Here is a 24,809-nt window from a genome sequence, read left to right as displayed (position 1 = left end):
GTCAGTTTGTTTCATCAGGCTTACTTTAACAGTTTTACAAACCTTCAAAAACATGTTTCAAAGCAATTCTTTGTTTTCTCTGATATCTTTGATAACTAATTAAATTAATCAAGAAGACATGTACTGTTCATGCATTTGTTTGGGTAAATTTGAGCCATCAAGATATTGCCAACATGGCTTCCCCCCCAGGTTGCACCTAACGCATGACAATAAAATGAATTCATGGCCAAAATTTGAGCTCAATTTTAACACTGTAATAATCTATCTACATATATCTGTTGAAAAATACTAAATCATCTGACGACAGATAGACAAGTCAAATCTTCACAGGTCGTTTAAGATAGATTGTTGGTGAAGGAAGTTAAACGGGTCTCCCTTAGGGAGGACACAATGAAAACCCAAATCAGCCAGTGCGTTTTCAAGTGTCTCTCCTGCGGTGACCATTACAAGACAGGTGCATAGACTGAGCTCTGTAAAACACAGCTCATATTCCTCTTGACTGTGCTGAGTGTTATGTTGAGGAGCAGCATTACCACTGATCCTCTGTCAAAGGGTAAGTCTGCCTTGAGGGAGGGAGAGGCAGAGACGCACACACAGAGTTTGGAGTTTAAAGGTCAGCATCGCTGACTCCATTGAGGGAAATAAAAGCTCAAATGTCTTGCCATTTAGACGAAAAGGGTAAAGACGCCCGTCAGCACTCATTTACATGTTTCAGATCACCTGGTAGCGATATACTTATCTATATTATTGGATTCCACTTATTTGAAGACCCGTACTCTAATCAGAGCCAGCAAAAGATTACGAGGCACTGAGCAGGATGTGCTTTGGGGCCCCACTTCCAAGAAAGCTCATTGCTCCGTTGATGATTGCTCAAATGTCTTGTGCGTTCAACACCCGCAAATTCTCTGGTACTTAGTCAAAAAAAACAACAACCAACAACTGACTTTTACATTATTCACTTCACATTGTTAATCAATTCAAATTATGAAGCCAAGATCATTTCTCTCCAGTCGTTTTGTTAGGAGTGCACCATTTCAAGAGAAATGAATTTGTTGAGCCACTTAAACTGAGAAGGCACATAAAATTGGACTCCAGTTACAACACAAGAAGTGAAAACAAAATAAAATAAATTATTACTGTCAATGACTTTTAAACTACAAATATTTGGTTTTTTTATAATTAGCTCTTTTAGGTTCTGAAGCAATGACTTTCAAATTATTTTAAAAGCAGTGGCTCCTTCTTTGGGAACAAAACTACAAATTTGAGATTTCTACATCTGAGTTCTGTGTGAAAAGTTGAGAAGAATTTGGGGGCCCCTTAGTTTGCTTATGCCTTAGACAGTGACAGTTCTTTCATGAATGCAGTTCTAGGAGAGACCCACCTTCCCATGTATCACACAAAACCAACGACCTCCGCAACTTTTCATCAGCATTGAGGAGTTTGTTCTGTTTGATGTTGGTGGGTATCGACAGACAGACGAAGTTACTATTTTATTTTCAGCATTGTCGTGGACATGATGAAACATCAAGGCAGTTTGGTAAAACTACTTTATTTAATCCTTAAATGTTCTCAAAATGCATATCAGCCAGAAATAAAATTTGTTTTGGAGAAAAACATGGACGCATACATTTGATGCTCTGCATCACATAAGAGATACGTTCACTATGGCTTTTATTGAAGAATATAAATTTTACTTATATCACTGAACGACTTCAGTTGTTGTATCAACCTTCCTGACCACTCAGGTCTGCATCCCCAGAACCAAGAAACATTCAGCTTCTATGCACCACAAATCTGGAATTAACTTGCAGAAAACTGCAAAAAGCGGCTGAAACATTAAGTTCCTAAATACAAACTAAAAGCCCATGTGTTTAGAGTTGCTTTTGAAGCATAATAGATGGAAAATCGTCCAACATATTCCATCTGTGTTGATTCTGATGGTACTTGACAAAAGTACCATATGTGTGTGTGTGTGTGTGTGTGTGTGTGTGTGTGTGCGTGCGTGTGTGTGTGTGTGTGTGTGTGTGTGTGTGTGTGTGTGTGTGTGTGTGTGTGTGTGTGTGTGTGTGTGTGTTTCCAGGTCCAACATACTGTACAAATCAACTTGATGAATTGAATGATTGATTATATTAGCATCTTTAAAAGAGAAAAATTTACTTCAGTAATATTCATCAAAACTGACATAAGAATTTGGTCCAGGTTGGCCATCTCCAAGGTGCAGTTAGTCATGTCCAAAAATGTCCAACCACTCCGAACAAGCTTTCTTGGAACTGGAAAACCTATATTTTCTTTAAATATTAAAAGAGAGAGAAAAAATAGAGAACCATTATTTTTACTGAAGGGGTAACAGATATTCCCTGTGATTTGCACTTTAACTGACCCAAATCAAGAAAGTGCGGCAATTCGGACAGAGAGATTCCTCTGCTCTGCATGGCCTCGAGGGACTGCCCTGCACGTGAACACAAACACACACTCGCTAACGCACGAGACACTGTCGTTCTCTCCTTAGAAACCGTCATTCGCCGCCGCGCTCGTCCAATCGCTGGATGACTCCTCGGCTCATTAATCTCAGAACTAGATTCATCTCCGTGTGATGCCGTTTCCATCTCCGTCTGCCCCTCATCCCGCCCGCACCGAGGAGGAGATCCCCGTCTCGGCCGCGCCGCGAAGGCAGCGACGTCTGAAATGAGCGCTTGTACTTTAGATGACGCTCGATTGAAAGAGGATCCGCTCGCTGGCGATCTGCGCAACAGCTCCGTGACATCAAAGAAAGGATGCAAGACAGGCCGACGGACAACGGGGCTCCCGCTCCACCGAGAGGCTCGTCGTTTTTTATAGAGAATCTGCTGAGCAAGGGATGGGAGAAACGGGGGTCGGCATCGGCAGAAGCCGAGGAGAAAAGCGCACACGACACCGACAAGAGCCCCTCGGCTTTGGACTGCTGTGGCGCCACGTCCCGCTGCTCGTACAGAGACTTTCCGATGCAGTGGACCCGTGATGGGACTGTGGTGAACATCGGGGCTTTTGAAACACCACGCAGTGAGTAAAGATAAGATGAAACTTACATTTCAATGAACAAAGCTTTGGTTATTTTCTTTTGGTCCGCTGCGGAAAAGGGGAAACCTAAGCGTCCCACGCTTTTGAACACTGTGATGTACTTATTTCTTTATTAAAATGTACACGTCGATTCTGTTTGGTTAATAATCGATACTATATTTTAAATTAGAATTGTGCCTTTGTTAATTTGCCTTTGCTTAACTGTGCGTAAAAGGCCAGTAATTAAATATCGAAGATTTTAAGTTTTTTTTCATGTCGGCGTTAAACCTTTGCGGACTCAGTTTTTTTTTTCTCACCGGTTTTGGCTTTGGCAGACTGTAAAAGCTAGAATGCCTTAGATTGCCAAAGTGCTGCTCACTGCACGTTTAATTTCCAAGAGGAATGCCTGCTCAAACACTGTGTCATTGCTGCTATTCATTGTAAAAATCATTAAAAAAATATCAGAGGATTACATGCATGGATCAGGCACGACAACGTGACGATTTTACGCACATTTAGTGACATTTGTGCCACTGTCACCATCACATCAAAACTGAGCGCCCCTCCCTCTGATGTGCCACTTAATGGCTTTGACATCACCACAAGCTGCTGGTATAATTGTCAAATTGGTTGCTCACAGATATTTAAATGAAAATCTGATTAAAAAAAAAATACTATACGACTCACATTTGCATTGAGGTGGAAATAACAGCCTACAAAAGTTCACAATCTGGCCAAAATAACCAAAATAATTTATGCGCATCCCATCTCTCTGACCAAGCTGCTGGTTTATGTACTTTTGCTGTTCTGGCCGCTTATCATACCCAACTATTTATAATTTCCCCATCTCGATATTAGCCCGAGAAGATGGGAAGATAAGACTTGACTTGCTGGTATTTACACCGCTTCTGAATTTTCTAGTTTTGGTTCATTCTTCCGTGTTCAGAGATGTTTTGGAGAGCAAATGTGTCAGTTACCCCCGCCAGGGGGACCTTGCGTCTGCCTGGTTTGACACGTGACGATGTAAAGCATCATCAACTCCACTCAGCTTATTGCCAGGAAATTAATTTTTATTACCCCTATAAAAATGTCTACCAGCAGGAGGCTGATCGAGGAACCCATGTTTCGGATTTCATAGTGGTCAACTGGTAAATACGGGAATCAAAGGGGAAAGGGTGCAAGTTGGCAAATATTTACCTGGGCAGCAGGCTGTGGCCCTTCAGAAGCCCTTAATGTTTGTTGTTTTTTTTTTGTTTTTTTTGGAAGTATATATGTTGACAGACATGAAATTTTCTAAATTTCAAAATAAGCACACAACTATATCCGTATGTTGTATTTTAACTCCAATATTTTGTGAGGATAACAAATGTACAGTTATTTAGAAATTATTATATCGGCAATAGCATTAATGAACGTCAGCGGTACCAACACAACACTTTAAGAACATACTAACTTGTATTATGATGGCGTTACTGTTGCGTCATCACTGGCCTGGCAATGTCTTTTTTTGTACAAATGAAAAAAAAATGCTGCAAATAGGATTGTAAAAAGCTTTAAGTTATGTGTGCACATTCGTCAGTTTATTGCAATTTGCAAGTGTAAAACAATTTTGATGCCAAGGATCCAACAAGATGTAATCCCCAATGATCCGTGGCCCTACTGTACTACGTTTTTAGTAAACAAGTGATTTAAATCACAACTGGCCTCTCCTGGGGTATAAAATAAAGCAGGGATGTGTAGATATGACATCACATTGGCACAAAATTTAATAATATTGCGCTTCTGAAGAAGCTCAATGAGCTACATTAGAAAAAAACAATAGAACTCGTAAGAAAGCGGAATATTTGGAATACGGACTGCACTGATGTTCTGTCCTCACGAGGAATGTTGTTTTGTCTCATTTCAAGGCCCGACATCAGATGACCCCAGCTGCGCACTATCGACCAGCGACAGGAACTCCCCCGCCGTTTCCGAACCGATAACTGAGAGCAGCGACGAAGCCGACCAAAAGACGGCCGACGGCAGCCTCACGGACGAGAACGAGGACGCGTCCAGTGGGCCGAACGCACGGCGCGAGCGGGACTCAGCGTCCGGCTCGTGCTCCGGTCGGAAGAAGAAGACCCGCACCGTGTTTAGTCGCAGCCAGGTGTTCCAGCTGGAGTCCACGTTTGACCTGAAGCGGTACCTGAGCAGCTCTGAGAGAGCGAGTCTGGCCGCGTCCCTGCACCTGACGGAGACTCAGGTGAAAATCTGGTTTCAGAACCGGAGGAACAAGTGGAAAAGGCAGCTGGCGGCAGATCTGGAGGCCTCGCACATCACGAACTCAACTCAGCGGGTGTTCAGAGTGCCGATTTTGTATCACGAGAGGCAAACTTCCGCTGGAGTTCTTGGTTTCAGCTTGAACGGACTTCCAGTTTCCCCCTCCTGGTCCGTCAACCATCCTCTGTCGCCGTTTGCCCACTCCGTGAATATGTTAAGCTCGCAGATGACCGGCTTGGTGTAGAAACTCAACCTGACTGAGAGAAAAAAAAAAAAAACTTCAGATATTCACTCAGTCAATATAATTGTGCAATAACCCAGCATGCTGCAGAGGAAATGCGGTCTGCACCCAAAGATACGAAACAAAGAATTCATCATTTTAATATCGAGATATTCTATGTTTCTGTTCCTGAGGTTGTATAGAGTATGCTACAAATAAATAAGCACGGCCAGACTGACTGCAGCGGGTTGTATGTAATGTTTAAATACACGTATTTTTTGAAAAGTTTTATAGACTATTTAAAGTCACACATTTTTTTTCCAACTTTGTCACTTTTTCACATAATTAGAAAAATAAATAAAACAATCATGCACTAAAATGTACGTCTTTGTTGTTATTGTGCTCCGATCCTTACCTAAATTGTGTTTGAATATTTCTAACTTTCTTCAAGTCAACTCACAGAGCATGTAGGGTTTTATTTTGGAAAATATTTTTTAAAATGAAGGTAATTCATTTTAAACATCTTGAAGTGTCCCCGTCAATTGTGCTCTTTGTACGTTTTATACACATAGCGCACTAAAAACCATTATATATATATATATATATATATATATATATATATATATATATATATATATATATATATATATATATATATATATATATATATAGATAGATAGATAGATAGATAGATAGATAGATAGATAGATAGATAGATATAGTGTGTGTGTGTGTGTGTGTGTGTGTGTGATTACCTACATTTATTCCGCAATGCCTATAACTGACTATTAAAGAACACCGTAAAGACATATGGTGCCGTGAATGACATTTCAGAGTTCAATTAGTATCAAGTATCAGCTGTGCCGTAGAATAGTTAAATATATCTGAAAAGTCCGGTAATTAAATGTGCAGAACGGTGCGTGTTTTACAACGTTGACATTTGAAAATTAAAATACATGATGCAATGCAGTTGGTGTTAAATTAGAAGTATTGAAATCACATTATGTTATCCTCTCCAGGGGCTCTGTAATGATTCCATGAGACACCGCTCCTATGATGAGAACAGTGTGAGGTGTTTTTTATTGAAAAAGAACAGCAGGACACCCCCCGGCTCTCCCATCTGATTCTGTTCTCTGACTACCATTGGCTCATTCTGACAGAGTCTCTGAGCCAATCAGCGACGACCAAGCGCTCCGTCTGGTGCGAGTAGTAACAGCGCAAGCAGATCTGAGCTGTGTCTGCTCAGTGGCTGCTGCTATGGTGCGAGGACCGTCCCACCGCCAGCGGAGAGAATAACACCCCGGTTCAGAGTTCAGGGAGAAAGTCTGAGGTGGAGGAAAAATTAAAGTCTCATATAGGAGAATATGAACAAAGCAGAAGCACCATGTCGACCCATCGCCTCTCTGAAATTCACCATTGACAACATCCTGAACCTGAAGACGAGCTGTGACAGCTGTCATTCCTCCGGGCAGCAGGATGAAGCGGTCCCAGAGCAGAGGCCAGACCTGGGCAGCAGGCTGAGCCAAAGCGGTAAGAAGCTTGGAGAATTTGCCTTATTTGTCATAATTTTTCAATCCGACATATGTTGAAACTAGAAAGGGCTATTTAAGTGAGTTTCACTGAATTTGCAGGGCTTATGAGCACCGGCAGCGGAACGGTAGAGTCGGTCATCATCAGCTGCGGGAACCAGGGGAAGGCGGCCGACACGCGCTTCGAGAGCGGGGACAGCAGCTGCGACGACAGCGGCTCCATCTCCACCACCGCGACGGCAGCAGTGCTGGTGGCTCCCACGGACCCCCACCGAGGAGGGAGCCCCAACAAAAAGAGCAAAATAGTGACCAAAAAGAAGACGCGCACAATTTTTTCCAAGAGACAGATTTTCCAGTTGGAGTCTACCTTCGACATGAAACGCTACCTGAGCAGCGCAGAGCGCGCGTGCCTGGCCAGCTCTCTACAGCTGACGGAGACGCAGGTGAAAATATGGTTTCAGAACCGCAGGAATAAACTGAAGCGCCAGATCTCCACCGAGATCGACGGACCGGCTAGCGATTTCCCCGAGGCTGGGAAACCGGCGTCGGTGGGGAATCTGCCGGCCTTGTATAAAGAGAGCAACCTGCTGGGTAGATGTCTGCTGCCCATGCCCCTTCCGGTGGTGTACCCGGGGAGTAGCACGCCTTACCTCTGCTTCTCTAACGCCAGCAAGTACTTCAGCCTGTACGACGGGGACGTATGACGACATTTTAATGGCTTCCTGTGCGAAAAAGACTCTTTTTGGTCGCCCTGTTGCCAAGTGTTTTGGAGCGTTTGAGACATTTAGCGGCCATAACTTTTTATTCTAATGGTCATCATTTTAATGAAGACTGCAACTGTAATGGGAAATAATTAGTTTCCTATTACATACGACTAGGCGTATACGGCATTATTTATTTCCAGTTGAAGAAAAGGCCTTTAAAAGAACAGGTTGCATAACTGATAGCCAAGAAGAAGGCCTAAAACAGTATCAGTTACATGTTATTGTTTACCGCATACTAGTATTTCTTTTTTTATCAACTGCAGCCTAAGCCACCAAAGAAATTATTACTATAGCCTATCTGCATGCGTTTTCTGTCATGATTTTTTAAATACTAAAGTTATGTATTTAAATGAATGTAGTTAACAATTTATTTAGTTTTACGCATGTGTTTTATTTTTTTTCTAAATATCCGTTCTTACTTTATTCCACTTTGCCAAGAGGCTCATTACACATTTCACTGTTATTAAACAGTTGAAAAATAAGCTTTACAGAATTAATTTCATTTTTTGATATGCAAAAATACTGACTGTTTCAGGAATAATATGAAGGTGAGAAATTAAAAAAAAAACAATGCTGTTTTCATTACATTTTGCAGTTTTTCATATGATAATCCAATGTGGAAAGTTCAAATAAGCAAACTGAACCTGAGTTGCAAAATGTACACAAGTAAAATCTTTAATATACAGTTTTATAAATTGACCTGAGGTTGAATCATAACCCAAAACCCCCACACTGCTTCACCTGTTTTAGTGAGTGTGACAAGTCAAAAATACATCATGAGTACTGCTGAAAGTAGCTAAAAACTATTATGAAAAGTATAAATATTTGTAAATTATAAGAGATCAATGAGTCTCATATGCTTCTGGTAAATTTAAAGTGAACTCGGTAAGTTTAGAAGGTAGTCATATGGAGACATGAGGTCTGGAACTCATGCCTGTCTACTTTTCTGAGTGGTGTGCAACTGCATTACATCTGCATGTATTAATTATGCAATGTGCAATATGTCAGAAGAGGGGCTTGACGATCGTAATTCTTTACCTTGGTTAGACAGTAAATACGGGAAGTTGCTGATCCGTGCAGCGAATGGATGATAGGTGCAGACAAAAGGGTGAGGCTTATCTCGTTTTGTTTTGAGGAAGTGCATCTAATTCCAGTCTCGGCAGCAAGTCAGCTTTTATGAAACATACTTAGACCATTGTGTTCACATGATCAGTACAGGTTAAAGTGCTCACAAAGGAAAACTGAACTCTCCTGCAAATCTTATTGAGACAAATAAAATCCAATTATTTATAAAGAACTTTTCCAGCAAAAGTGAAACATTTAAGATTGAAGTATAATAAAAGCTTAATTTAATTTAAAAAAAAAACATGCAAAAGAGGAAGAAGTTAAAAATACATTTGAAGTAAAAGGATAGATGAGTTAAAAACAACAAAAAGTGAAATGCAAGTAGTTGGAAAAATACACAAAGTGATTTGCGTACATTTTTCTTCATATTATTATTATCATTAATGTTATCATATAATTTATATTTGTTAAAAATAGTGTGACAACCCATTTTTTTCTGTGGGTACTCAAATTATTTTGCAAAATAAATAATGCTAGTGTATTATTAATAATAATACTACTACTAATAATAATAATTGATAGGGATAATGTGTTTTTGCTATGAAGAGAGAAATCCAATTAGATATTTATAAATGTATCTGAATCTGGAAGAGTAGTAAAAATAAATGTAATGATTTTATTCCATTATAAAGTGTAAAACCATTTGCTGGAAATGCTTGAGCTCAACACTGCATCACATATTAGCTTTCACAGTTTTTAATTATCAGCCTTGCTGCTTCTTTTTTTTTAAAGTGGTCATTGAGGTATCTTGAATAATTTCTGTTTTCTCCATAATAAATGCTGATTTTTGATGTAGTGATTTGCTGAAAGCATTCGTGCATTCAGCAAATTGTGGCACAGAAAACAAGACACAAATTGTTTGTGAAGTAGATTTTATCCTTAATGTATTTGTTGGATGTTTTTAGGTCTTAAAAGGTTCAAAAAGGCTGAATCCATCAGTATAGAAATTTGAACTTATCATTGTACATTGATCACATAATTAACCTTTATGTTAGTTAAAATGAACAGGGTTTTATCTTTTTTTTTTTGCCTTGGATTCAAAGACAGAGTACAGGCACGTGTGTTTACCAAACTAAGAGGCCCGTCAGGCTGTCTCATGTTTTCAAGCCTCTGCCCTCATTTATACCCACAATCCTTTGCGTCTGGTTAGACATTTTGGCAGAGTGGCAACCTACAAGTTGTGGCACGATGGTATATTATCAACAATTACCTTACACTTATTGGAGAAGATGACACCATCTTTGAAAGCATCCATTTTCAATGTGTGACTAACAGAGAGAGGGAGGCGAATCATTTAAAACAACATATGATTTATTTAACTTTGCACATTTACTCAGAGCACTGCTACTTGTAAGAAGCACTAATTGCTGCTACTACTCGGCTCTCTTCGTTTTGTCACTCCACCATCCCTCTCCCACTCTCACTGTGCTTCCCCTCTTGCCTACCGCCTTGCCATAGCTCATTATCGTAATCTGTGCACTGAAGCACAACTGCGTTGATTATGTCTGAATGAACGGGGGCCGAGGAGGGAGAGCGCGCCATGAGGGAGGGAGTGGGAAGAAAGGGAGAGAGCCGCTTGATGAGTGTGTGTTTGTATTGGAAAAACTATGGTCCAGTTTGTATTGCTGCATGGGTCTGTGCTTCACTGTAGCCGGGGGTCCCCGTTGTTTCCTGGGAAGAAAAGGAGGCGGCGAGCAGCTCCAAGTGTGTCGCAGTGTAAACCCAACCTGGGGGACCCTTTCTGCATGACTTGCTGGGGGCCCCTTGGTGGGCTCACCGATTTCTTTAACCTCTCTTGACCTCTCCGTGTCATCTGACAGAGGTCATCGCCCAAGACGACGGGACAGATCGTCAGCATGCAAGAGTCAAAGCAGAAAGAAGGCCTACTTTAATGAAGACCTACACTTACAACTGTTTAGTAAAGCACAGGAAAACATTTTAAGACGCTGTTGTGCCAGCTGACCCGTTCTCCGCTTGGATTCCCCCGGGTGTCCCTGCAGGGAAATCCGAGACCAAAACTACCTGATGCAGCATATTGTTCGGTAAACAACAAGGCTATTAGTTAGAGGTGGAAACTTGAAATACAAAGCCAGTGTATGTGTTATACATTATGGGCTGCTAGATGGCCCATTGATCTGCCTATTTAGGATCCCCCACCCTTCATCCCCCTTTACCAACAATGCAAATTGGTGGAGGAAATTGAAAGATGCCAGTGGGGATGAAATCCGTTAGTAGAAAGTGATGCAGAGTGAGATAAAAGTGCAAGGACGAGAGAAGGTGAGGCCAGACTGGAACATGTCCAAAAGTTAATTGCAAGGGAAGCTGCAAGAGAGTAAAAGTGCACAACTTTTAATCAATTAATTTTATAGAGCATAAACTACATCAAACACAATAGCAGTGTGTTTTACAGACACATTGCTATTATTTAATTGGGATTTTTCTAATTAAGCTTTGCATAATTCATTTGAAAAATTGGGTTCCCAAACTGCTTACAAGTACTCAAGTGCAAGTAGACGTAGTTACCATTTACGCAACATTCATTCTATGTTGCCCACTAGCAATAATCTCTGTTGCATTTTCTGCCTCGGTTTAGATCCAAGTAACGCACTTTAAAAGAAAAAAAGAAAAAAGCCAGTGACTTATAATTCATTAAAATTTATGGCCATCTAAAGATTTTATCTGAATGAAAAAGTAAATTGTTATCCGAGGTAAAATGTCTAGGACTACGTCTGTTTTCTCTCGTTACCAGACGTAAAAACCTCACCACTGGAAAACTTTGGCCCACGAATGCAGACTGGGTATCAATTAAAGAGCATCATCTCTAACACTCTCCCTCACGTCCTGTCCCCTCAGACACCCTCGTTAGGATAATGTGCCATTAATCTGCTGCTGAAAACACATTATTAGTCCAATCAATAGGTTAGATGGAGGGATAAAGGCAGAGGAAAGAGGATGAGGGGAGGCAGCGGACGGATGCTCCAAGTCTGAAGGGATGCGTTTAAGCAAAGGCAGGGGTATTGACACTTATCCATAACACCCGAGAAAGAGCTCCAGTGTGTGCAGAGAGGAATAATCACTGTGGTTTCATGCTGACAGTCAATAAAGATCCATTAGGACCAGAAAGAGTTAGCAGAGGATGTTGACTCTTTCTATTCCCATACTGTTATACGCACCTTCTTAGCAACGACAAAATGCAATTTGATATTGGGTCATGTTCACGTGCTCTTGGGATTTGCAGAACAGGGGTTTTCATGTCTCCAGCAGACATGGCCACCCATCCAAAACAAGTAAATGTGGACAAGTGAAATATGTTAAACATCTAAATAAAAAAAAGAAAAGAAAAAAAAAATAGACTCGTGTTAGAAAGGCAGCACAACAAATTAAACACTTCACACAATCAAAATTGCCGCATTTGAGAAGCGGTTTTTACACAAGTTTTTAGGTTTTCTGAAAAATCCTTTATGAGAAGCTCTCTATCTTGCTCAAAACATTATTTAAAAAAAAATCACAGGATATCTTATGCTGTGAGATGTTTTTCAATGAGAGTCAAATTGCCTTTGAATCTCCTCCACGTAAAATACAATAAAAATCAGATATTTAGATACACAGTATGAAAATACCAGAAACATTTTTGTCATAGTTTGGTGGTTACATACTTACTTTTGCTTAAGTCCATAATAATAAGTATTTTTTTAATCCGTTTTACTTCTTCAAATTCAAAAATGTACATGCATAAGAACTACCGTACTTTGCTTTTGAGAAAAGCGCTTTGGAAAAAGTCCACATGATGATGTCATGCCTTTGGGAGCTTCTTCATTTACAACATCTGAGTTAAATGGAAACATACCGCAAGGTGTAGTTAATGTTTTGGTATAAAACGTGAATAGCAATCCTACGACTAATGCCAAAAAGTAGTTGAAAGATAATCACGCAAGGAAGAAGGTATTACAGCAACAGTTACTTGTTACAACAATCCTCTGGTCAGATACAACCAAAATCAAAGTGTCTTGCCAAATGACCACTATTGCATTTGGAGGAAAATGGATGAAACTTCCAATTCTGAAAACTACATCCCATCTGTGAAATATGGGAGTGGTAGCATCATGTTGTGGGGGTAGATGCTGCGAAAGGGACAGCATCAAACCCCATTTAGATGAGAGAATGAAGAAAAACTTTATTTGAAAATATTGATATACATCTCAAGACTTCAGTCATGATGTTAAAACTCGAGTACACACCCTTGGGAAGTTAAAAGTAACTTGAACTATTTTGAGAAGCTTGTAAAGATATGCCCCAAACACTTCAATATAAGTGTAAAACATTTTTTGAAATTTTAACCAAACATTTCTAAACCTTGTCATCATATTTAAAAATTAAACATTTTCCAAGGTACTCTGAACATTACAACATTGTCAGTGTGACGTGGTACAGTGATTAAATGGGATAATCTCCCATTTCTGAATGAACTAAAACGGAAATGTTTTTTTTGATAAGCAGGAAGTATGTTTGTAGTGACGCAGTATCTTAACAGTGAGAGGATTTTAGAAATATCGTTAACACTTTATTTGAAGGGGGGTGAATAAGACTGACATGACACTGTCATAAACATGGCAACATGTCATGAACATGAATAAGTCTTCATGAATATTTATGACTGTTGTCATAAAGCGTCATTCGGTAAATTATGACACTTTTAATACAAAGTTGACATTATTCAAAATGTCTTTGACAAATTGACACTAACCAAGAAATCATTACTGATATAAATTTGTTATAAAAGTATTTCTGATTGCACTTTAAAAATTAGGTAACTTTATGTTATTAAAGGTAAAATTTAAACAGTGATTTAATTTAATCAGAGATGAGGTCTGTTGTTTACATAGTGGCCTGATTTCATTCCTCATTTTATCTCATTGAAATCGGAGTTTGTATAACTCCGACTTCAAATTTAAATATATTAAGAAGTCTTTGTATTTGGGACGTAAGAACAACTTCAGTCCCAGCCTCTGGCTCTACTAAATTGTGTAATAAATCTGTAGAATTTAGTGAAAAGTGACTGAAATTGTAACAGTTAAAAAATAAACATCAGGCTACTTCTCTGGCTAGCTAATCAATGACTGATACGTACTTCGTAAGAATAGAGACGTTTGTTGTTTCTCCCAGGGATGAAAAAAAAAAAAACCCCTACTTAATTCTGTTCTTGTCATAATTTGGAAGTTCTTGCCAGCTTATTCTACACACTTAATCTAGAAACACCTTTTTTATGTGGCATCTGAAAGTTTTTGTGTCATGTGTTGAAAACTGGAATTGGACATTGCTTACAAACGAAACACACAGAAATTACACGTTCTAAAACTATTGGTGCATTTCCAACAAACAAATCTGAAGTTTTGAAATGTATATTAAGTGTAGGAACTCCAGCACCCCTGGCTGTTTGAGGCCTAATAGAAGAGGTTTTGTTTAGTTATGCCTCAGTTTTGCTTTGCTTTCTCCAATGACTTTCTTCACAAAGTCAGGAAGTCAGAAACAGAAAGGTTTGTGGACACCTTGGTGGTTTTGTGTCACAAGACGCAGTCATCCACATATAAGCAGAGCAGAACATGTACCGTGTGTTCTGCACAGCTGACCTACAAGCGTCTATGGCGCCGCAACACACAGAGGCTCCCAGGAGACCCAGGAGACACCGGTATGCTGCCATAAACAGCCTCTTCTGATGGTGCTGAATAAAAGGCTCCCTGAAGATTAAACACAAACATCGTCAGAGGTGAGGTGAGCAGAGCAGAAGAAAACTAGATTATACGATGTATTAGAAACTTAAGAGCTGATTGTACAAATCCTGTTGGAATCAAAAAATTGGATCAAATCTAAATTGCTTTCCTCACTGGGAATGCCCTGAGGTTATATAAATTCCATCAAATCTAAATCTATTAACTTACTTTCTTTTGGTTACTCGACGACTTCTCAAGGGGGTGGCAGTGGATTTTTTTTGGGGGGGGCAAGAGTAAAGGGGGCATCTTTATCAGTGCAGATTTTAATTGGCAAACAGTTTTGAAAAACATGATTCGTTGTTCTTCCAGTTCACAACCATGCATTACTTTGTGATGGTCCATCCCGACAGAATACGCTGACGTTTGTAGTTCTAGTCACAAAATGTGAAATGCTCAAGAGGTCAGAGTATGTTCAGGAAGGTACAGTACAGAGATTAGAATAAGGACGATGAAACGATGACTTTCTAGCAGGAGTATGCATACAAAATGGTGTGTTTTACTACATTTTGCCATAGAAAACTCAATTTGATGCAGCTGACTAAGAAGGTAACATTTCAAACATCTGAAAACTTGAACAAAATCATTGCAATGAAAACGTTCTTTGTCACAGCGCTCTGTTTTACAGCAGACATCCGAATTCACAATTACTTTTGCGATGTCCCCGATACCTCTTCACAAAAACACACGCAACAAACACACTTCCTAGTAGTAAAGAGTGCCTCTCTCGAGGCCTGTGCTCCCCCCTGGCCGGTTCGAGGGAGGCTCTAAGTGCTCAGTAATAGCCAGCAATCAGCACAGAATGGACAGAAACCAATGTCTCGCCCTCAGGAAAGAAATATAAATAAATAAGATGAATAAATAAAAGCCTTGTGTCCTCACAACCGCACATTGCATTCAGCATGTGTTTTATAATGAATATAGATTGGAGGTTGAAATATTTATGGTGCAGGGATGGCGGGATGAAGGTGGGTTGTCGGGGGTTGTGGGCGGTTGGGGGTTAATGGTGTGAAATCTCATCCCAAGTCCAGACAAAGGCACCCCTTAAAAGATTCAATTAATATTATTGTTATCTAAAAAAAAAAGTCATTAATTCTTACAAAAGTATTAAGGACTCTTGAATATTTTCATATTTTGTCATGCTTCACCTACAAATGTTAATGTATTTTGTTGAATTTTTTTGTAATAGACCATTAATGTAGTATTTAATTATCAGGTGGAAAGAAAAAGTATACATGGCTTTACAAAATAATAATAATTTTAAAAAATCTGAAAAGTGTGGCGTGCATCTGTTCAGTCCATATAAGCCTTCATGCCAATCTTAACTGTTGTACCAGTCCAATTTAAAGTAGTAGGTAGACAATTTTTTGTACCGTATTTTCCGCATTATAAGGCGGACCTAAAAACCTTCAATTTCCTCAAAAGCCGACAGTGCGCCTTATATATGGACCAATATTGAGCCACAACAGGTCTAGCAACTACAATAAGCAGCCGCCGACTACATTTTCGCCCTTAGAAGAAGAAGCGCGCGGTGCATGCTGGGATAGTTGTCAGAACGCTGGTTTGTAACCTATTATTAAAGTTTGACTGACCTTTCTACCTACCGACCGTCTAGAATCAGGTCGTCTGCAGGTCATTTAGCACCAGGTTCTCCACAAACATGCTGTGCGCGAACGGAGAAGTGTGACCATCGTCCGGCCACGCCTCGGCCCAGTCGCGGAAGGCTCTCCTCGCCGACTGGAGTCGGACTGTTTTGTTGATATTCGCTTTAGTGCAGCTGCATCTAGTGGATGCATAACGTAACTCCAGCCTCTCCTGCAGCGTCTATTCTATGCCCCTTATAATGCGGTGCGCCTTATATATGAAAAAAGTTTTAAAATGGGTCATTCATTGAAGGTGCGCCTTATATTGGGGTGCGCCTTATAGTGCGGAAAATACAGTACACAAAATATTGTCTCCCTACTATTTTTTGTGTACAAAAAACCTCAATCATGCAAAATCTGTGGTCTGTCTAAGCAACATTTCTTGCTTTTTCACCTCGGTAAATAGTTTACAGTATGATGGCGATGGTTCTCAGCTTGTTAACTAAAGTCAGTTTCAGTCAATATTGTCAGAGCTTTCGTAGTTTGAAGTGCAAGTCAGATTTTCTTATTGCTTCGTCAGAGCTCTGGCTGTGCTGCTGTGGTTCCCCATGAGCCACTCGAAGCGCATGGATTTGGCTGTTGTGGCTTTGGATGCGGCTTCAGACCAAACATCTCTGAAAGTTATAAATTATAGCTGTAAGCTTACTGTAATCTGCACACTGGACTAAAAGGAAAGTTTTAAGTACGAAAATTTGAATGATTAATCGAGCGTTTGTGAAGGAAACATAACTAGCTCGGACTTCTTGCTGTTTGTTATACTGGAGCCAAGTGGAGCGTGTGAGAGGGGAAGTGTGAGAATGGCTCTCAGAGACATGCTCCTCCTGTGTTGTGAAAACAAATATAGACGGCCAGATGGGTTCGAGAGCCGACTGCCAGGAAGACCAGAAAACAATTCAAAACCAAAAAAAACGGAGACCGGAAGGAGCTCATTATGTCTGAAAAAACTCTGATACCATTTGAAATATTGTCAATTCAATTCAAGCATACAGGCAGACTCAAAGTCATTTATGTAGTAATATTTCCAATGGAATCCTGGTTATAAAACAATGCAATCAACTTGTCAAGTTAACTATGCTAATGGATGTAATCAAGGGCGTAGGAACGAGTCTGTCATTGGGGGCGAAGCATATCGGAAACCTGACAGATCAGTAAATAGCTTGAGCAGAAATGTCATAAACTATTATGCCATCAACACGTCAGTAATGCGTTACTCTAATCTGACCTTTGTTTCAGTAACAAGTATTCTAACACGTTACTATTTACAATCCAATAATCAGATTAAAGTTATGCATAGTACAGACAGGCTACCAGATTCTGATATATCTTATTGGTCAAAAGACATTTGATTATTGGTCAAGATATAAATTGACTGGTAATTGAACTGGTTCTACCTCTTTCTAAAACCAAAGTAGAAAACAGCTCATAAAATAGGACTCAGCAGTTTTAAACTCAATACAGCAGTATGACCAACAAAAATAAAATCTAAAAAACAAGTTTTGTTCTTCTTGAACTCTCTACATCAGTGCAACAGTTTGATCTACAAAATAAATAAAAAATTATGCTTTTCACGTCAAACAGACACCTTAGCTCCTCACTGTTAACTCAGTCTCACTTTCCAGCCCTGCATTCAGTAACTTAGCAAACATGAGCCATAAAAACACTGAAGCAAAAAGACTAAATTTTCTTTTCCCTGTCATATTCAGCCACAAACATTTAACTGAAATATCTACAGATATGTGTTTCTGTCTCTGCCTCCCTCTGACTCTCTGCAGCCTGGTGTTCCTGCATGGATTCATGGATTTACAACAGACACTGCAGTAATTTACAGTGTCAGAATGTGAACTAAATATAAAAAGTATGTTTTTATCATACAGAATGAGAATTTAAACAACTTAATTTTCAGATGTATACATTATTATACATCTCAACTCTATTTAGTGTGTAGCAAAAATTGTCACTATTTTTAAACCTCTCCTCAAGCACTTTTCTTATTGTAACCTAACCATTAACCTTATGGAAATAATGAAAAAAATATTGAAACGTTGAAAGAAATCAACCTGACATCAGTCTTCACCTGTTCTCTTTTCTGGTTTTATTGAAATTAATATAATTTTTATATCTTCACACTCCAACTCCACCTGGCTCTCCTATGTCTTCCCTGACCTGCTCCTCATAATAAAATAGTTTAGTTTATTTAAAAATTTAAAACAGTTCATACATATTTCAATAAACTAAATGAAGATCTCACCAGAACTTCTTCACCTTTCTTCAACATCATTCTAGCACTGCTAGTTCTATATATGAAAGTAAACTGACAACAAGATGTTATAAACGAGCGATATTCATGGCAAAATTCCTAACAGATCGTTTACCTCATTCAAACGGAGTTTCCCTGACTCCTTCTGCCTTTACTCTGAGCCTTTCAGAGGGGGGAGGGGGAGGGAGCGCTCTGCTGAATGCGCTGTTGTGCGCCTTCAAAATAAAAGCATGCGAGTGGAAGATTTTAAAATTCTTCGCAACTACGGTGAAATTATTGGGGGGGGGGACGAATGTGGCTCTCTCCAATATTGGGGGGGGCATGTCCCCGCCGTCCCTCCCGCTTCCTACGCCTATGGATGCAATAGTTTCTCTCTAAGGAAACCCAGTCTGTTGTATCAAGTCACTGACTTTTTAACAACCCTTCCGCCTCAATGAGCATGTGGCTACAGTGAACAGTGAGTTGCTAACTTTACGGCAATCCTTTATACTGAGCATGCTTAAAGCTTCTGCACAAACGGGCCTCTGAAATGGACGACGACTCTAAGCAACTTGCTGGATTGGCTACAAAGTGGCTTAAGGACAACCAAATCAATGTTTTCTACTGGCCATCATGATCCCCTGACGTCAGTCCCGTAGAAAATTTGGAGACAGCACTGATAAGGTTAATTCTCTGGGTTGTTTGTGTCATTTATTCCTCTTGTTGCTGGTTGTAAGTCCATTTTCTTTAATAAATATCCTTCATTATGACTCAGCTTGCCTTCTGCAAGAGTTTGGGTCCAACTCAGCAAAACAATCCATCCGAGACCCTGGTTAATACGGTGAAATAAAATGCTAAACAAATAATCACATGCTTTTGTATCTGCTCTATTAATTTTGTCTAGCAGCTAAGACATGTTATTATTTATTGCATAGTATTATTATTAGCAGTTGGAAGGATGGAGGGATGATCCCTGAAAAAAAGGACAAAGCCAGATACTGTTATCTGGAGACCATTTGTCACGTCAGTCCATGAGCTTGCTGAGATATTTCTTCGTCAAATAAAGTGGTCAATTTTTTCAATGGGATCATTGATTTTGTGCAACTCATAATGGTGACATAGCATCTCATCACAGCATATGCCAGTAATTAGACCAAATGCTATGTGATTATCAGTTTTCTTTTTACTTGATGCAAGAGCACCTGAATGGATCATCAGACTTTAGAGAGGCCAGTCTAATGAGAATTACTGCAATTTAGAGAGACAAGCCATCGAGACCAAACAACACAGCCCACATTAACCAGTGGTTTCATTCCTGATTTCAACATTTATCTAAGCATCACACCTTAATACCGTTGCACTGTACCAACTGTACTGATTGATTGATCTTTAAAAAAGAAGACATTGACTTTTTAACAACATATTCCATTTAACAAACAGGGGCCTCAGTAGGCTGTCGGTCAACCATATCCAATCACAGCAGCCTGGCAACTGCAACCCACACTGGTCACCAGCTTGGGCACACACTGCTGCGAGAGAGCGTCCTGTTCTTCAACTAGCATTTGTCAAAAGTCAGATAAAGTAGATAAAGTAGCTTTGTCTGGTCACTCTGACACGAACAGGAGGTCAAAGCTCCTGTTTGTGTTACACGAGGTTGAGGTCATGAGTGCAGTCCATCTGATGAACCCCGCTGTGTAGGGGAGTTCATTGACATCTTGGAGGGTCGAATTTGGTCCCTAATTGTGCACATGAGGGATTTACACCAAGTACAGAGTCTGATCTTGATAATGCTTTGCATTAAGACTGCATCCTTAGACAGCAGAAAATAGACTTTAAAATACTTTTGTTATTTTATAAATCACGGGTTAGCATCAACATACATTAAAGAGCCGTTGTTGTTGTATCAATCTTCCGGACTGCTGAGGTCTTCTGGTTCTGGTCTGCATTCCCAGAACCAGAACCAAACATGAAGAAACTTCTATGCACCACAAATCTGGAACAAACTTCCAGAAAACTGCAAAACATCTGAAACATTGAAAAACCCACCTGTTTGGAGTTGTCTTTGATCAAATTTTGATTAATGATAACTGGAACATTGATTAATGTCTTTGACATACAATTAGTTATGATTTTTCTAGATGATTTTGATGACGGCATTTGACTGTTATTTTTGTTGCTTTTTATTGTTTTTATCATGTAAAGCACTTTGAACGGCCTTGTTGCTAAAATGTGCTAAAGAAATAAACCTGACTTGACTAAATGACAAGCTATGTTTTTCCAAAGCCATCACTTCTTTCACCAGAAGCTGACAGAAAATATATTTTAAGATCAACACGGGACCATAAAAAGCCCTGTGTGGTTTTGCATGGTCACAAGCGCATTTTCCTGGCAAATGTGGCTCTATTTAATGGAAAATATATAAATTGTACTGAAGCAGTCCAATTTAATTCGGACTGGTTTAGTTCAAATTAAATTCAAATCAACACATTCAGGTCCAATTACATACAGCTGTATTCAATCCAAGTGACAATACCATACAGACTCATTAAGTCGATTATTTATTGCCACTTAGTAAAAGTGACCCGTCTACAGAATCCGAGCTGATTGCACTGCGTTGTAGACGTTGCAGCAATCCCTCATCCTGAGAAAGAAATATGTCAGTGGAGCGGTGACAATGTTTGCTAATTTTGACGTCCAAATAGTTCAGGTGAGAGCAGAGGATATATCACCGTGTTAACCAAAAAGTGTCAAAAAGAAAATTGTTGGTAATTATTTAGAAACGATTTTACGGTTCTCAGCAGCAAATGTCTTTATTCACTCATAAAGGCAACACTCAGAATGAGACAGCATGAAGACCAGAAGTCCATTCTGCGCTCCAGTTTAGGCATCTGATTTGAACAGAGCAGACAAGCGAGAGCAGCCTGCCCTAGAGTCATGTAAAATGCAAAGGCATATACTACTCTATTAAAACCTCCTGATAGCACAGACTGGCAATGCACACATACTCAGAGTTTCACATGCACTCAAATTTTTGCACACACAATTGAAAACTCTCATGATTAAAATGAGCATGTCGGATAGTGTCACTGTGCAATTCTTGATTATGAATATGTTTTCAATACATGCATCCAAATGTCAACTTATTAGTAGAAACTAGAAGCATCAAAGCCTTTTGTTATTTCGCGTGAGTTGGGCAATCAGATCTGGGGATTTGTTTAAACCGTTTCCTCAACCGTCGCAGACCTGACCCAGATTCATAGCTGCAGTTTGTTAACCATCTTCCTGGCACCTCCTGGTCCCAACTTGTCATCTGGTATCCTTTCCACAACACTTCTGAGTGCACTCCTAAGTGTACTTAACTCTAGCAAGACCACATGTTCTTGTTACATTATTAAACCCTCCCAACAGGCTATCAAGTTTTTATTCTGCCTCCTGCTTCAAGTTGGCTTTTTATAAAAGGTTCCCCCTGCTCTCAACGAAGCCCCCTTCCTAACCCTAGCTGACTTTTTACATCACTTACATTCAGAGTTGCACCTCAGCAATTTATTTACGCTGGAAACCAGAAGATTATATACCAGTACATCAAATCACAACAAAACATACAGGTTTTTTTTTTCTCACTCTGAAAACGTCTCATTTTGGGTCAGTAAGAATTATCTAAATTATTTCTACTTGCTAAATGCCACAATAATAACAGAAAGAATATGCCAGAGATTTATGTGTTAATGTCATTAGTATTTGGTACTTTTAAACTGTATGACTTGGGTCAAACCTTTTGGGTGTCCATCCACAAGCGTATCACAGTAGTTTCCTGGAGTTCTGGCCCATTCCTCCTGACAGACCTGGTGAGTCGGGGCTGTAGGTGGTCTCACTCGCACACACCTTTCCAGATCTGCCCATAACTACTCAATAGGACTGAGATCAAGGCTTTGTGGTGGCCATGCAAAAACATTGACATTATTGTCTTGAAATCACTTTATAACCTCTTTGGATTGTTGCTCTCTTGGAAGACCAACCTGTGTCCAAGCTTCAACTTCCTGGCTGGCGTGTTTAGATTTTGCTTCAATATTTCCATGATGTTCTTTGCTCGTGATGTCATCTGTTTTATCAACTGTACCAGTTCCACCGACAGCAAAACAGCCCCACAACATGATGCTGCCACCACCACTTCACCACTTCATAGCTGGGCTGGTGTTTCCAGGCTTAAAAGCGTTCCTCCAAATGGAACAGTGATCATTACGGCCAAACTGTTCCACGTTAGTTTCATCAGACCACAGGACATGTCTCCAAAAGTGAAGGTGTTGGTCCCTGTGTGTTTGAAAACTACAATCAGGCTCTTTTTATTTTCTTGTAGAGTAATGGCTTCTTCCTCACTGAATGGCTTTTCAGCCCATGTCGATACAGGACGCATTTCAATGTGGATAATGACTCCGCCTTGCTAGTTTTAGGCAGCAACTTTACAAGTTCTTTGGCTTTTGCTCTGGGGTTGATCTGCCTCTTTTGGACAAAAACCTGTTGATCTCTGGGATGCAGAACCCATCCTTGAGTGGGATGATGGTCAGACATTTCCATCATGGCCATACTTGTGTATAATTGTTTGAACAAAAGAACGCAGCACCTTCACGCATCTAGAAATGGTTTCCAAGGACGAACCAGACTGAAGCTGCTCCACAGTTTTTGTTCCTGATGTCTTGACTAATTTCTTTCGACTTTCCCATTGTGTCAAACAAGAAAGCAGTGTGTTCTGCCTTTTATGAGGCTCACAGTGCTGCAAGACAGAACAAAGCAAAGAGGATATCTGCTCATCTCCTGTCTGTTTGTGTAATTTGCTTCCAGTGTGGCAATGAGCATGCTGCTTCCATCTTCCTGGCAATCCAGAGGTTAAAAATGGTTATTTCTATTTGTGAGCATGTCAGAGCACCAACATTTCTAAATGTGTGCAAACAACAAAATCAAAACACTTGAAGCAGATCTCAGGTAACAGCTTGAATGGTCAACGGTTTCTCCCCGAGTTCTCCTGAGATCTCAGCGCAACTACTATTTTTGGACTCTGCTCGACCAGACTCCTCTTTTCTGCTACATTTTGTTGTCTTTCTCTCTCGCTTGCTTCTCTAAAATGTTCGCTCACCCCGAGCCACTTGTTTATCCGTCTAATGTTTGTTCCTGTCAGGGACAATATGTTCCATCTCCGAAGCAGTCCACTCAGTTATTCTTCATCTGGCCCTTGGGCTGTTCTAAGTCAGCCCATGTCCTAAAAACACCTTCCTCTCTGACCAATGGAGGGTTTTAACTATTAATGGCTGTTAAAGGTAGACGCCATACGACCAAAGGAGACAACCAGCAATAAATCTACAGTGGAGAAATATTTCATAAATGCTGAATGCAAACAGAAATCATTTTAGGAAAATTTATAAAGTCAAGAAAAATGTTAATATTCTGCAAAAAGTTACTAGACCAGTTTCTGATAAGTAAAGATTAATTCTGTAATGACATAAATAATTATAGCACATTGCAAAAAGTAGTCAAAGTTATATTTTTCAAGTAACAACCAATAACTTCTTTGGATTTCAAGTGATAAAGTAAGATATACAATTTGTATCAAGTCCCCTTTACTCCAGTAATGCTAAATAAAACCTAGTTTAATTACCTTCAGAAGCCATCCAATTAGGAAATATTAACATGAAAATGTTTATTTTACACTGCTTGTCTGAAAGAATATCAATAAAAATATACAGCAAATCAAGTGCTTGAACACAATATATTTTTCATTCAGGGCTGAAGTGGCAAATATTAGTTGCTCTATTTGCACTGCACAGAACTTTGCAGAGTTTGTTATTTTAGAAATGACAAAATCATAATGAAAACTGGGCAAACAGACAAAACAACTAATAAAATGAAAAAACGTACACAAATTACAGCAGGAAATAAAAAAAGAACAGTCTGGATTTGACGTGTCCCTGAGACGTCCTGCTTCTTCTGGACGACTAAAAGCCTTGAAACACTTCTTGACTCAATGTTGTTGGGGGTGTGGAGACGATAAATAAGTGAATAGGAAACATTTCAAGGCTAGAAATGCTCTTATTGCAGTGGTTTCCCTGTATGCCCTTTGGCAAAGCAATAGATGAACATGTGTCCCCTCTATGGAGCGTGTGTGTGTGTGTTTGAATCATATTCTTGATGCACGATTGGTGAGATAAAAACACAAAAATATCTGTTTTTCACCATCGTTCCA

At 39.7% G+C, this 24,809-nt stretch overlaps 3 protein-coding genes and 1 long non-coding RNA gene across 6 annotated transcripts in view; 3 read left to right on the top strand and 1 right to left on the bottom strand.

Annotated features, from left to right (window-relative positions):
* The window catches only part of LOC103464269 (cysteine-rich protein 1), a 227,440-nt gene that overhangs the window by 132,480 nt on the left and 70,151 nt on the right, over positions 1-24,809 (top strand). The gene's annotated exons all lie outside the window — the stretch shown is intronic.
* On the top strand, positions 324-5,916 carry hmx1 (H6 family homeobox 1). The gene is made up of 2 exons (XM_008408360.2): positions 324-3,039; positions 4,944-5,916. The coding sequence occupies exons 1-2, from the start codon at positions 2,775-2,777 to the stop codon at positions 5,537-5,539; spliced, it is 861 nt and encodes a 286-aa protein (XP_008406582.1). The 5' UTR covers positions 324-2,774; the 3' UTR covers positions 5,540-5,916.
* Positions 6,262-8,561, top strand: hmx4 (H6 family homeobox 4). The gene is made up of 2 exons (XM_008408349.3): positions 6,262-7,045; positions 7,147-8,561. Exons 1-2 carry the CDS (start codon positions 6,880-6,882, stop codon positions 7,746-7,748), a joined length of 768 nt encoding a protein of 255 aa, XP_008406571.1. The 5' UTR covers positions 6,262-6,879; the 3' UTR covers positions 7,749-8,561.
* On the bottom strand, positions 10,224-15,779 carry LOC103464318 (uncharacterized). The gene is made up of 2 exons (XR_014087540.1): positions 14,540-15,779; positions 10,224-12,252 (listed from the first exon to the last, which is right to left on the bottom strand). It is a non-coding gene; the product is annotated as an uncharacterized LOC103464318 (long non-coding RNA).

Source organism: Poecilia reticulata, chromosome 1 (genome assembly GCF_904066995.2).
Source record: "Poecilia reticulata chromosome 1, P_reticulata-male-v2, whole genome shotgun sequence".
Classification (NCBI taxonomy): domain Eukaryota; kingdom Metazoa; phylum Chordata; class Actinopteri; order Cyprinodontiformes; family Poeciliidae; genus Poecilia; species Poecilia reticulata.
This window is presented reverse-complemented; position numbering and strand designations above follow the sequence as displayed.